The 14,383-nt window shown below is 36.6% G+C and overlaps 1 protein-coding gene across 1 annotated transcript in view; it reads right to left on the bottom strand.

Moving 5' to 3' along the window:
* ARHGAP15 (Rho GTPase activating protein 15) overlaps positions 1-14,383 on the bottom strand; it is a 324,795-nt gene that overhangs the window by 95,984 nt on the left and 214,428 nt on the right. The window contains exon 11 of the mRNA XM_080346977.1: positions 8,926-9,003. Within this exon, the coding sequence (XP_080203103.1) occupies positions 8,926-9,003 (78 nt within the window). The remainder of the gene's footprint in view (positions 1-8,925; positions 9,004-14,383) is intronic.

Raw genomic sequence — 14,383 nt, 5'->3', positions numbered from 1 at the left:
TCTTGACTACCTCTCTCTGTTTCTAAATTGATATATTTGATAATCCCTTCAATAATAAATCTGAAGTGCAAACTGAGACTTGCAAAAGGAGAAAGGAACGTGTGTCTATTTACATTTTTGTATGTAGTATGTATTTGTTCAGGACAGTGCGATACGACACTTTTCCATATTAGGATTTCTTAAAGCTCTTTTTTAAAAAAAAAAAACCAATCTTGTTTTTCCCACCAAGTATATGTGCAATATTTTTTATACACATATATATAATGGGATTTTTTTTAAAGGGAAAAATGATGTAGTCAAGAAAAAATATTCATTTGTTTTTATATAGTCATCTAATTCTTCCCAAATGTTCTAAAACACCCCAGCTGTCTTCTAGCACCCAGTATCCCAGTATCGACTGTATATACTCTGCTAGACCCACCAGCCTTGTGAGAGCCTGTCTGATACTCAGTACCCTCCCAAGTGGCACTATGTACCAATTATTAGGTAACCAAATCAGGCCCAAAATGTCATGTTCATACAAAAGATTTCACTGAATTACACAATAACACTTAAATAAAAAAAAAAAAGAAGAAGAGAGTGTGCCAAAATCAGACTTGAATTCTAAATCCATAATAATATGATGGTAGGAGTGACTTGAAAATTTCTGCGCACCAATTCACTTTTAGCAGGAATATATTTCTAAAACAGACTGTATCCACAAATGATACAGTCAATAAATGAACACAGGTTTCCTCATATAAGCAAAAGTTTCCAATGATCATAGAAGATGTAGTTTAGATTTTTTTTTTTTCCTCCTTTTGTCTTCTCCCAGATTTTCTCTTTTGAAATTTTTTCCAGTTTGGTTCTCAGCACTCCTGCCTTGCACCAATGAAGTCAAACAGTTAAATGCATTACGGAAGTCTCCCCCATCCAAAAAATCACTTGCTTTTCAAAATAGTCGCATGTACCACAGTCTTTATGGTTTTCCCAGTTCTCAATATACAGAAGACCACAAATACCATGATAACCCCTAATTCTATGGTGTGACAACTTCTCATCCCTTGCCACCCTGCATAATATTATACAACATACATCCACATATACCATCACCCTTCTTGTTGCAGATCCTACTGCAAGTTCATATTTGCCAGCTAATATTACATGCAAACCACAGGATTAGAGATATTGACCACAGGGGAGAAAACCACCACAAATATTAGGCCACATCATGATCTTGTAAAACACTGAGCATGACCAACTTTAGGTAGGAACTATGCAGCTTAGTTCTCCAGGGCATCTATCTGCTTGCAGCACAAGATCATCCCATGCAAAATACTTCTGACACTACTCAGTTTATCTATAAATATGCCCAGCAACTCCCATCTTCTGAACACTATTCCATTATCCTAAAAATCGTAGCTAGAAAGTTTTCCTGTTAACACTTTTAACAAATGACTCAACAAGTTATTTCCTTTCCTCGTTGTTTTGGAGCTCTACAGAGTGGTATTTCCTGTGGCGTTACTATCAGAACAAACCCAAACAACAAGTCACCCATGACAACCATGAGCATCCCCAAAAAAAAGGCAATCCCTTGCTACAGTGTGCAAAACTACAGTCCTCACTGCCTAAATAGCACCCTTTGAGAGGTTATCAAGAAGCTCTTCAACTTCTTGAAGTGTTACTAAGCAAAAAGCTATTGTAATGCAAATAGTGCTGTGGTTAGAAAAAGAAATAAAAGGCATGTCTTAAATGCTTGATCATACAATACATGCCATAAAATCCATGGTATGTTTGTGGCTGACCACACTAACCTCGTTTACTGCCTCTTCTGCCCCATTCTACCGACTTATTCATCACACCATTGAAAAGAAAGAAACACAACAATACCTTTAGTAAGAGAAATTGTACAGTGTCTAGAGCTACAGATTAGTCAACCAAGACTTAGAATTCTGATTATATTTTGTTTTTTTCCTTCACACTCAAACCAAAATAAGTTATATTGGAAAAAACATTACTATTGTAGGTCTATCATCCCTTTTTTTAATCTGATGTACATTATGTACAAAATGATTCGAAGTGCTGGTTGCAAAAATGAGTATTTCATTCAGATTTCATCACCTGATTTATATTTACAAATCACTGCTGGGGTACCATACTTCCTCCCTTTCCCTTCTGGAAAGAGAAGGATAAGATGTGGAAACCACACCTTCTTTTGAAATAAAAAAATAAAAAATCTGCATCTTAAAATAGTTATTCAAACACAGAGAGAAAAGGGAAGAACCCACATCGGTAACATGCACATATTAATTGATTCGCCAACTACTGTGGGCTCAATTAAAGTATTCTGTTGTCAGAGTTTTAAAGCTTGGAAAAAATTTAAAAAAATCTTGGCTACAGCTTGGCATATGTAGGTCTTAACCCAGAAACAAGCTGTTTTATAATTATTTCTGAAAATTACTTCAGTCCATTTTGTTTTCTGTGCTTGCCTGAGAAGTGTGAAAATGAAAGAAAGAACTATTTTTGACTCAAGGCTTTCAAGACATTTTGGTTCTCATCTAGGAAGTAACCCAGTTTGAGCCTGATACTTGCAACAGGAACTTTGGACCTCTCTTACTGGTTTCTCAGTGGGACTGGTTTACTGAACAACTGGTGGCTTCGCTCTCTGGGCTGCACTTGATCACAGGGACAACGTCACCAATGCTGGAACGCGGCTCTAAGCTCGGACCCCTACCAAGACATGCTCACGTATTTCTAAGCACATTCATGTACGTGTGAAAAATACAATCAATAATGTCCTAAAACATTTTAAAAAGTATGAGATGGCAGGATACAATTGGAAGTTCTCACTAATCCATGTATACAATAAAGATCTATAAACAAAAAGGAAGGTGACTACAAGAAAGAGCAAATCCTTCCCCCCCCACCCCCTTTTTCTTCCCCCCTCCTGTCTTTCCTGTGATGCTTGCTTCAATTTTAAAATAAAGCTCACGATGGTTGTGTTGGACCTTTATGTTCATAGCTGCTCTCTGGAAGTTGAACTGGAGCTGCTGGCTGCCTTTGAAATGGATATATTGGGTCAATGGAAACACTCAGGTATTTTTAAATGGGAGGAGCTTTTTGGTTGTTTTTGTTTGGTTGGTTTTGGGTTTTTTAGGGTTTTGTTTTTGTTTGTTTAGGGTTTTTTTGTGTTTTTCTTTTTTGTTTATTTGTTTGTTTTTTCCTTCCCTTATTTCTTAAAGAAATAAAGCTGTGAAAATGAGCTGCTTTCTCAGTTATTCTCTTCTTTCATTTCCCACCCCAGTTCCCTCCTCCCTTTTTTTCCTTCTCCATTCTTTTTTTTTTTGCCTTCTAAACACACGCCCCAAAACCACTCAGCCCATTTGCATTGACCTGGTGGCTCCATTTCAAAGGCAGCTTCAAGTCTTGTGTCAGCTCCACGGGCTCTGCCCCCCAATGCAGGAACCACTCTGGTTCCTGATAGCCCAGGCTCAGACATATGGTCGCAGCAAGCTCATATACTCAGTAATATTAAAAAAAAAAAACAACCAAGCCCAAGATTTGTTCCTCTTTTCTCATAGTTCATTGATAAAGAACATGTCAGTACAGCTGAAGAACCCTGCTGGTTAAAGGTATCATCCTTAGCTGCTCATATGGTCTGGGCTCTTTCTTGTCAATTAGATTAATCCAAGCCATTTTAGAACAATGAATATAAGTACAGATGGAATATAAGCATATTGAAGATTACTGGTTTTGACAGTTGTTGTTTATTAAATTGAAAATAATGTTGCAATGAAGATTTTGTTGATATTTCAAATGGAAAGGAAAAGTAAATAGGAATTAGATACTCCTTAGGAAAGAAAAAAAACAAAACCAAAACCCCAACAAACTACCACACCACAACCTCCAAAACAGCCCATGGGTAATAAAAAGGCAATGATTTTACTCACAATGCCACCTATGAGCTACCTTTAGAGAGGGGATATGGCACCTATAAACTCAAAACACTAGGTATGTTGAAATCCATAAAATTTCCAATTACTGCTTCAGAATTTATTGTGCACATATGGAAAATAATACTTGTAAAAGAGAAAGGGGTTTGTGCCTGGTGCTGTCAATACTGTGAAGGATGGGGTGATTATAAAGCAAATTAACAATACTTTTAAATGTGCATTCACTTATCTTTCCAATTAAATCCTTGTTAAACAACTGCACAGACAGTAATGGTGCTTCTGCAAAGCACTGATCAAGACAGTTTTATTGTAATTTTTACTCTGTAACAATTAATCAAGTAGGCATTTTCTTTATTATTAAATTATTTAGTTAATAAATATTCACAATCAGTTCACGTATTTGTGGTTTAAATTTTGCTTTTAATTTTTCTCAAACTTAATTGTATTCCAGTGTATTCTTATAGAAGAAACAACAGAAATACCTTAATTCTTTTTGCCAGAGTGGTTTTTGTTAACTCAAAGTAATGTCAAGGTAAGATTAAATTCACCTTTTTCCCCAATGTAGATACCAATTCAGGTATCTTTGGCTGTTGCTTTCCATGTTGCATAAGAAATGTAACTCTCTGCTATAATACAATGTTTAGCCTCCACAAAAATTGATATTTCCCCCCTGGTTTGGTACATAAGTATAGTAACCAAGCCTTAAAAACATGGTAATTGACCTTTGGATGGCATGTGGTGCTTTGCAGTTATCACACAAAGTATTGCAAACGAAATAAGAGGATGCAAAGGTCACCTGTACAGCAAACACCAAGCATTTTGCAAATAAAGCATGAGATACAAAGACAATTAGGAACCCTCTCATAGTACGTATAAACCCACAGTTATGAGCCAGTAAGTGTTGAAATTTGTATTTCTATGTTTAGTTTCACTGAACATGTATGCATTGAGATAGAATCCCAGTATTTCAGCAACGTGTTATGAACGTTTTACAGCTCCATTTTTTTCAGTTAATTTAGTACTCAGGAAAATTGCTTGTTTGACAGCTGTAAAAATTCAACGCTTTTCCAGCTACTCAGCAGATTGGCACAGGAGGCCCAAAGAAATAAGGTTCTGCCTCCACAGCCAGGTATTACAGAGAACTGTAAGATTTAGCACAAATAAAGTCTTACCTGGTTATATCACAGTACAGGTTCAATCAGAGCAGGGAGCACCATAAACTCACAGCCTCACTTAGATCCTAACAGTCTTATGGATGAAGAGTCCTCCTTTTTTATTTGCCTTTCTTCCTCAGGCACTTTTCCCCCCTCACTGTTAGCATCTTTTGATCAGGTGAGAAGCTTGCTTTGGAAAAGCACCTCCTCCTTGTCCTCACTTTGATATACTGATGCCTTAATGGCCCTGAGCAGCCCCACCTGGGTCTTCCCCAGCCCCACCCATGGGACTTTGGGCCAAAACAATTGGTATTTTCAGGCACATCCTCATATCCCAGAACTACCAGCACACTTCACCTGACCTAACAGACTCATTTATAGAATCTTCTCCCTTTTTCTACAGGTGTGAATTTAAAGAATACCCTTATAAATATCTGCAAAGGCTTTAACTTCCTTGACCTTGCTTAAAACCAACAAAAGTCCTCTAGATTTTCCATAAAATCCCTAAACAATTGCCAAGCATATTTTTTTAAATTGCAATTATCAGTCTTAACCAATAATACAGAAAACATAAAAGGAATGGACATTTCTCTCCAGTGTCTCTTGCTGTTATAGAAACCTTTGCCATAGGTTAACAGCCAGAAATACTGAATGACTAGTAGCTTAGTTTCTGATACCAAAATTCTTTTAGCACTTGTAGACAAAGAAAAGTACGAATTTCCTGATGTCAGTATTGGTCCAAACAATCTACTGCCTTGATTCAGTGATTTGAAAAATGATGACTTAGAGTTTTGAAAGTGCTGAGAGATGTTAAAGCCTGGTCCTCTTATGATCAACTGATCTTTGCGGCTCTTAATGGGAAAATAAATCATAGCTAAAAGATAATCCTGTAGCACAGAAGCAAAAAAGGTATGGTATCAATGGACTTTTATAGAAAAAGAAAACTCTATGAAAGGGATAAAGTAAATAAGGTAGTTCGTTCTGCTGATGCTCATGTTGGCAAGGTCAAAGCTCTCTTCAGGAGCTGCCTACCTCAAGAATTGAGAAGGAAACACCAAGTGTATTCAGAGAATTTAAAAAGACACAAAGCATGTTTTTTATTGTAAAGCTATCCTCGCCACAAAATATCTAGAATTTCAAGGGTCTTATTAGATTTTTGCTATTCTTATTTTTTCTTTAATGATGAAGCTGTCAACTGTTTTTTTTTTTCTTTTCATGTTCATCAGCTCTCTCTCATTTAATTTTTGGTGCCACAGATGACATTAAAAGTATAGGAAAAGGAGCCAAATAAAGCTTTGCTATATTCTAATTAATTATTATTCTAATAAGAAAATTACAAACTTTTATGTGGCAGCCAGCCTAGAGTCTCTTCTATGATCTTTAATTTTCAATGTGATACATATTATTTATATCCTATAAATGTAGGTGTAACCAGTGGCGAAGCAAGCAGGAAGAACGAACCCATTAAGTATTTGGCCTGTATAAGAACTGATTGCACAGTCAATCTCTGCAATGTAGGTAGGCTTTTTCAAAACATTTGTTTGCATTTATAATTAAATTAAATTTAAGTATAATTAAAAAAAATCTCTATGGGAAAACCATATGTATAAATAATACTTTTCCCACTGTTAACTGCAGAAAAATGAAGGTATAGGGACCACAGAGGTCACAACAATTACTGAGTGAAAAAGTGACGTGTGGCAAGTGCGTTATTAAACATCATCCCACTGCGGAGCTTTAGAGAATTGGTGGATAAACAGATTGGGAGCACGTACTGGTTTTTCAAGTAACTTTTGTGACTTCTTGAAACAGCCTAAAACTGTTGCTGTCTTCAGCATCTAATTGACAGGGGACAACAGGCCCTTGGGGACATCAGGTGGAGACTGCAACTGCCCTCCCAGGAACATATTAAATAAATTCTGCTCACCCCATCTCCCCACAGTGTTTTTTGCAGGAACCTTGTGCCCCCATGAGCCGTTTTCTGCCTGCGGCTTCCACTGGTCACTCAACAGGCAGATTTCTCATAAGTACTCAAAAGTAGCCAGTGCCAGAGTGGCTTTAATGTGCTATTAACTTCACCACTGTATATTCAGTTTTCACAGAAATACAAACTAGAAGAAAAATGTGCCTGGTACCTTAAAAAGCCAGCTTAGGCTTCTGTCTAGTTTTACAGCATCAGCCCATCTGTTTTAGGTGAAAACTTGAGCAGTGATGCTAACCTCAAGTACGTTAACCTTTGGATGCCACGAGACACGACAGACAGGACCATTATTTTTATGGTACATATTTTTCCTGAGCAAACATCCTAGGCAGTGAAGAAGGACAGAAAATCCTGGTTTTACCTCTCTGTCTCCAAACAAAATACAGGGTACAGTTATTTGAAAGCCAAGGCAGACTACATTATCGACACACAAATACCCAACAACTATAAATCTAAGGGAACCCAAGTAATGAGTCAAAACCATGAGGCTGATGATTTATTTAGTCTCACTGAATTTACTGGCATAAATACTGATTCCTCATAAACCAGAGTTCATCCTCCAGTTTCAGCTGAAGTCAAGAGTGATCCGGAGCAGCTGAGGAGGTGACAAACATCTACTGCTCCCCTGAAACCTTCCCTAGAGATGGAAATGGAGGCTTGAAGGTGGGAATATTTTTATGTCTCTCATATCTCTCAATTTCATGAGAATTTTTGATTCAAAAGCCTTAGTTAATGTGTAGAACAAAACTAATGAAGTTGTTCTCCAACACCTATGATCTCAGAAAAAACACATACATACACTATATTCAGCAGTTCTGGTAATTGCCTCCAGGTAATTTTTAAAAGAGAAAATGTTGCAGCAGCTTCACATTCATACTTGATTAATTCAAATGTGTATCAAGTCTATAATGCAATTTAAGATTTGGGATTTTTGCTGTTTTCTGAGAAGTTCATTTTGTTTTCTTGTTAAGTAGTATCCAGAGTTTCACCACCATTGATGATACTAGTTAAGCTTTTAAATGTGGGGCTATTTAGTCTTTGCCAAGAGTAGTAAACTGTTTGAGAAGTGAATGTGTTTGTCACGTATCCTAATTAGCTGCCAATGTCAGCTTGCACACCTGTAACAGGTGTTGGTCAATGTTAGATTCACTTAGGCCACATCTGTGAAAAATGTTCTTTAGTATTTGTGAAAATATGTTCATTGTATATGGAATCTGGGGAAATTTGTTCAGTAAATAAAACTGGAATGCAATGTTTGGGTCTAATTCTGGAACTGAAGTCTTCAAAACATTGATCTTTCCACTTGTCATTTGCTGGGGTCAAATCTTTGCCTTTTCAAAATCAGTGGTAAATCTTTCCCTGACTTTGACAGAGCCAGTGCTCTGGTTTTAGTATTTCATGTCCGGTTCTTTTCAGCACCTTTTTCTCTTTTGCTGGTTTTCCTTTGGATCCTTGTTCTACTTTTGGTTTTGTTTAACTTCCAACATCTAAACAATCCATTATTTTTCCTTTTAATATATATATATTTTTTTTCCCCTCACTTAGATTCTTTGGGTTTTATACATGCTTCTGTTTTTTGCTACCTTGTTTCATGTATCCATTTCTTCTTTTTTTTTATTGTTGTTGTTTGTTTCTCATCTCCCCTTAAACTACTATTTTCCTCTGCTTACTCTGCTATTTTTCGTCTCTCCTAGCTGACATTTCCCTCTGTGCAATATCTTTCTACCTTCACTTTCCTCTCTTTCCCAAAACACAGCTCATCATTCTATGCCACTAATGTATAGCAGATTCTGAAATACTGTCATCTGAGACAGTTAAGTACTAAACAAAACATTACCAGGGTGGAGGAATCACTTACCCTGATTGACAACAAATCGTAACTTCTGTATTGTTGCCAGATTGCCGCTAACTCTGTATATTCCATCAACATCTAGACCTGAAAGAGAAACACATATTTCATTTTAGATCATATAAGTATTTTTCTTTGTACGTCTGTCAGGAAGCCAGAAGTGCCCTAACAAGCATGAAGAAGAGAAATGAAAAATAATCCACCTGACAACAACTGAAGGGCCTCCTGCCTGATTAAAGCAACAATGAAAAATAAAAGTGGTAGATTAGCTTAAGTGAATACAAAACACCTAACTATAATTATCTTGTAATTCTGTCAGCAGAATACGGTTCTGTGAGGGTATTTGAGTGTGACGGGAAAGGAGGAGTGAATTAGCTCTCGTGCTGATGGAGAAGGGCTGTTTGGGGTACGCACGGTGCCACATGAGCCCTGCTGAAATGTGGGGTGATTCTATTAACAGTGCTGGGGAAACTTCTCAATCGGGGCCTGTTTCTTTCAGACCTGAATTTCTGAGGCTGTGACCTTCCTGAAAATAAAGTGTCGAGATGCCCACTCTGCAATCATGACCCATGTGATACTATACACAACTACCATTTCTCTGCTATATTCTTCATAGCAGATCAGACAAGTTTGAAGATGAAATTAAATATCCCAAATAGCATATGCCCTGGAGTACATTTCTTCATTAATATAGGCCATTCTTTTCAAGGACAACCTGACAGTCTTGTTTCTCCCTGCATATCTACTCAAGGTTTATCTTCTAGGTGAAACTAGATGTCATACTCCTTTTTATGACATATTATCTCCTACAGCAAGCTCTGCTGATATGACTGTTTAAAATAGCACTTCCAGCTCTGGTTGCATAGCTGTAGCATTTCAAAGCACATGGGAACTGCTCTCCTTTCCTGGGAGAATTAGCTATTGTGCAACAATGACCGAATCTGCATGCTTAAAAATTGAAAACTCTAAATTGTACATTGTCATTTCACGTTTAAATCTTGCAAGTACATAAGAAGCTAAGAGAATCTACACAAACAGGTTTTTTTAAGGCTACTCATCACTTCGAACACAAGTTTTAATTAGCTTTTGGCAAGCAATTTCAGATAAAGACTTTCTCTTAGAAAACTCTAATTTGTCAAACCCAAAAATTTTCAGGAAATATTTTCTGACAATATATCTAAAGGGATTTTTTTTTTCCAATTTGGTGTAGGGAAAAAAGAAAAACTGAAACTATAGGAAAGAGTGAAAACAAGTGCAAAAGCCCAGAAACTCAGTTGTAATAATAGGAAGGAGCTGAGGTTCAAGTCCTTATTGCAAAGATACTTCCATCGTACCTGGGTCAGAGCCAGTGGACTCAACTGGTCAGAGGTATTCCTCACTGATCTTGAAACATTTCACAGATTTACTTTTGACACAGACTGAAACCCAATACAGTATTTTGTGTGTTTGTTTTCTCTCTTTACATCTTATTTGATGTCTGTCCTACTAGGAACATCCAGATTTGGTTAACTTCAAATAGTCAATTTTTAGAAGTAATAATAATTCCATATTATACACTGGTTATCTATGTATTTTAGTGGGCAATTTTCTACCCTGCACCTGTGGGTGTGCTGCAACATAATACTGAGAGAGATGATTCATTTCAGGAAGATCCCCTTTGCTTACAGAGGGATAAAGAAAAAGTTTACTTAAGAGAAATCAAAAAGGATTTGGTAATCAAGAACACTTGGAAGTTATCCATATACTGGATATATAACATATGAGCAAATGGAAATTACTAAAATGTTTAAGTAATGCAATTCTATCCTAAATCTGAAGTCTCATTCTGTTTTAGTAAAGGGAGTCTGGGAGATGAAGAGTAATTCCAAGCATAGGAATGTGGGAGTCTTGCTGTAAGGGATTAAGAATTGCACTGCGTAAACTGAAGTCTAGACCAGAAAGTAAAGAGGGAAAAAAATTACAACAACAACAACAAAAACAACAAAAAAAAACCCAACCAAAGAAACAAAAAACCCCAAAACAACAACAACAACCAACAAAACAAAACAAAAGGCAAACAAACAAGCCTCAAAACAGAATGTTAACTTTCATTGGATCTAACTCAGTTTGGTTCTAAACCTTTTTGAATGTATGGAAGTGAAAGTAATTCATGTCACTTTGCCTGAAACAGCAGTGTCTCATGGTCATAGCATCAGTTTGGAACCTACATAAATTCTCCAGATTGAATGAATATGACAAACTACATTGTAAATTGAGGCCTATTACATGTTGCAAAATGATCTGGAGTATGCAAGTGTGTTATTACTGTTATAAATTTACTTTGGTCCAGAAATGAGGTCTGATTCATCTCATTTGGACACTATAAAATATGGCAGAGAGAAAAAAAATGTAAAAAAAAAATCCAAGAATTTCAAGCCAATTATAGTGTTCACGTGCCATCAACTTTCTGCTCCAAGAACTTTGAAAGTTAAGCCAAACCAAACCAATGCAAATTGGTAGATTTGGACATCCTTTTCATGACCGCATTATCTTAGCTGGATTGTTAACAACTTATTTTGGAAATCCAATTAGGCACAACAGAAAAAGAGAGAGAAATATGTCTTTATAGTTCTAATATCTTGATTCTATGAACAATTTTCAAAGTAACTTCTCTTTTAAGGGCACCTCTATCAAGAATAAAAACATTAGTGCACTGCTGTCAGTGTTTCTTCACGGCAATCTATAAATACTTAGGGAACAAGATGAAACAAAAGCCATGCAGAGTTTCCTATCTGGTTCTGGCATTTAAGTATAGTGGTAAAGAATGCTTTAGAAAAAATATTCATTGTAATCAAGTCCAACTCTTGTTCACTATAGGGTGACCTTCTTGTGTTTTGGAGGGGAGTTTATCAGGGAAGAATCACAGGATTTTGCTATAGAGGAGAACAAGTATTTCATTTGTTTTATAGAACAATCTTCAACTTTGTTTCTGTTTGCTTTAGTGAGGAACCTAAGGACAGGATAGATCCACAATTGAAGTGACAGCCAGAACATGATAAAGACTTCAATATTTCCATCCTAAATTTTGTAATGGTATGGGAATTTTAGGAGAAAGACACAAGAATACATCAGTTTAACTGTCAAGCTATAGACAAATGTTATCTATTTTCATTTAAAAAATCATAGAGGTACTCCTGGTGAGAAAGTTAAAATGCAGCTGAACTCTGGCTTGCTTGAGAATCATGGTCAATGATGAATGTTATATTCAATCTGCTGCACAGAAGACATTCAAGAACATTTGTTAAAGAGCATTTCTCATACTCCTGCTTCTAGCCAAAATGGAAATAACTGTGGATGTAGGTCAGTGTCAGCTCTAGCATCAGTCTGAGCTGGAACCAGGTGGTACAGAGAAACATTAAAAACACAAGAAAAAAGGAGAGCTTAGGTGATATATTTTTTCAAACATATATTTTAAAATATGAGACTGATATTGGTTGAGGTAGTTCTGGTGTTTTACGAACTGATTTGAATGAAATGTTCTCGTTTTTTTTCTATTGCATAGAACAAATGCCTCTGCAAAATCACACTGCATTCATCCTAAGTTTCATCTATATTTGACAATATCTTCAAATTGAATTTGACAATATCTTCAAAAGGAACATAAAAGGAAATTCTCTATATGGGGGAGGGGGGAGGGAGAATGGTAGACAGAGATTGTCTCTCTGTTTTTTAACAAGATTTAGAATTTGAAACATGCCATTTTAAATAGTAGTAGGTAACTTCCTGCACAGAAACCCATGAAACTTCCACAATTAATGTATCCTGAAATAGGTGTGGTCCCCAGGCCTGGTAGGAGTTTTGTAAAAGAAACCATCATGCTGGATTCAACAACAAAGTGAAGTACAAACTTGAAGAAAGGCATTCTTTAGTTAGTCCTTTCATTTAAAATCAGTTATGTTCAGGGCAAAAATATTGTATTTCAAAGGAGCCTATTATGCCTTCCCATAAACAGAAAGATCATACGTTTTAAAACTAAAGTATCATTATGTAATCAAGCCGTTGTATTATAAACTATTTTGTGGGCTCAGATGCCCAGGGCTATCTTTACAAATATTTAAGAGGTCATTATCAGGGTATGTTCTCCCTAAAACTATAATTCTTTCCTCCTGTTTTCATATGCATCTTACCATAAATATCTGATATGTAAACAATTTTTTTAAAGTTTACTAACGGCACAAAAGTGTGGCACGAATTCATTTAAAGAAGCAGAAATGGGCGAATGCAGTAAATACATCAATGGCAAGATAATGTGTTTGGTGAGAAAAACACCACAAAAAATGTGCAACAAAAATAAAGTTTCACAAAAGGATCAGTATTTGTATGCCAATAGAAGGAAAATCATGGAGAGCAGCAAACATTAAATCTGAAACATTAAAATTCAACACCAGAAGTACTGTATCTGGATAGAGTTACAAAAGGCACCCGAACTTTCAGGTGATTGTGGGAGCAAAAAAAAATCAGAGGTAAAAATTATGAAAGAAATCTGAGTTATACCAGAGAGAAAAAAATCGACATGGAAGCATTAAGGACAAACAAGGGAGATATGGATGCAAAATCTGCAGCGCAGGGGTGGCATAAGCTGAAGATACTTTGAACAAGTAAACTGTACGCAGCTTGATCAGCTGGAGTTTAGACAAGCAGCAGCTCCTTTTTAACATAAGATTATCTGCACCCGATGTGGTTTTCAGTGTGGCCAACATCTCCATCGTGATTTTCAGTGTGGTGTTGGGTGGGGTTAGGCATGTCCTAATGCTCCTGGAGCCGGGTAGGAGCTGAGACTGGGATTTGCTCTGCTCTGCTGGGAAAACCTTCTCTTTTGATCATCAGGACTACGCACTTCTTGTACTCCTCCCATCAAAGGATTACATTTGTGAGGCTGAAAACAACATCCCAGCTGACATCTGTTATGAAAACAGGTCCCATCCCTAGCCCGGAGAAGGTACTCAGGTACCGTGGAAGTGGGTGCCATACAAATGCCATGTTAGATAATTCTATCAGATAGGTAACGGTAAACAAACTTAGGAGACCCAACAGCAGTAGATGTTGGAAGTCAATCTATCTGAAGGACAAAGAGATAATCAATTGTAAAAAAATCATTTTTCACTTATCAGTGCTCATGTATACATGTCTCTCATTTGTAAACAAAATACAGAGAAATAGTCGGAAATAACTAAGGCTGTAAACAGTGGCAGAAGAGTTATTCTGCTGTTGTAAAAGCAGTAAGAGAGATGCACTTGGAGGCTGGCTAGACTGACCTCAGTCCCAGACAGTCTACTTAAATAATTAATTCATGACTCTATGGACAAATAACTCATAGCAAAATATAATTAAGCCTAACCAGCATGGTTTCATGGAAAGCAGGGCCTTGTCTAGCAAACTTGTTGCATTTTTGATAGGATTGGATTTTTGACAGGTCTGGTTGATAAAG

Source organism: Nesoenas mayeri, assembly GCF_963082525.1.
Source record: "Nesoenas mayeri genome assembly, chromosome: 6".
NCBI classification, from domain to species: domain Eukaryota; kingdom Metazoa; phylum Chordata; class Aves; order Columbiformes; family Columbidae; genus Nesoenas; species Nesoenas mayeri.
Note: the sequence above shows the minus strand (reverse complement) of the source record. Positions and strands in the feature narration are given on the sequence as shown.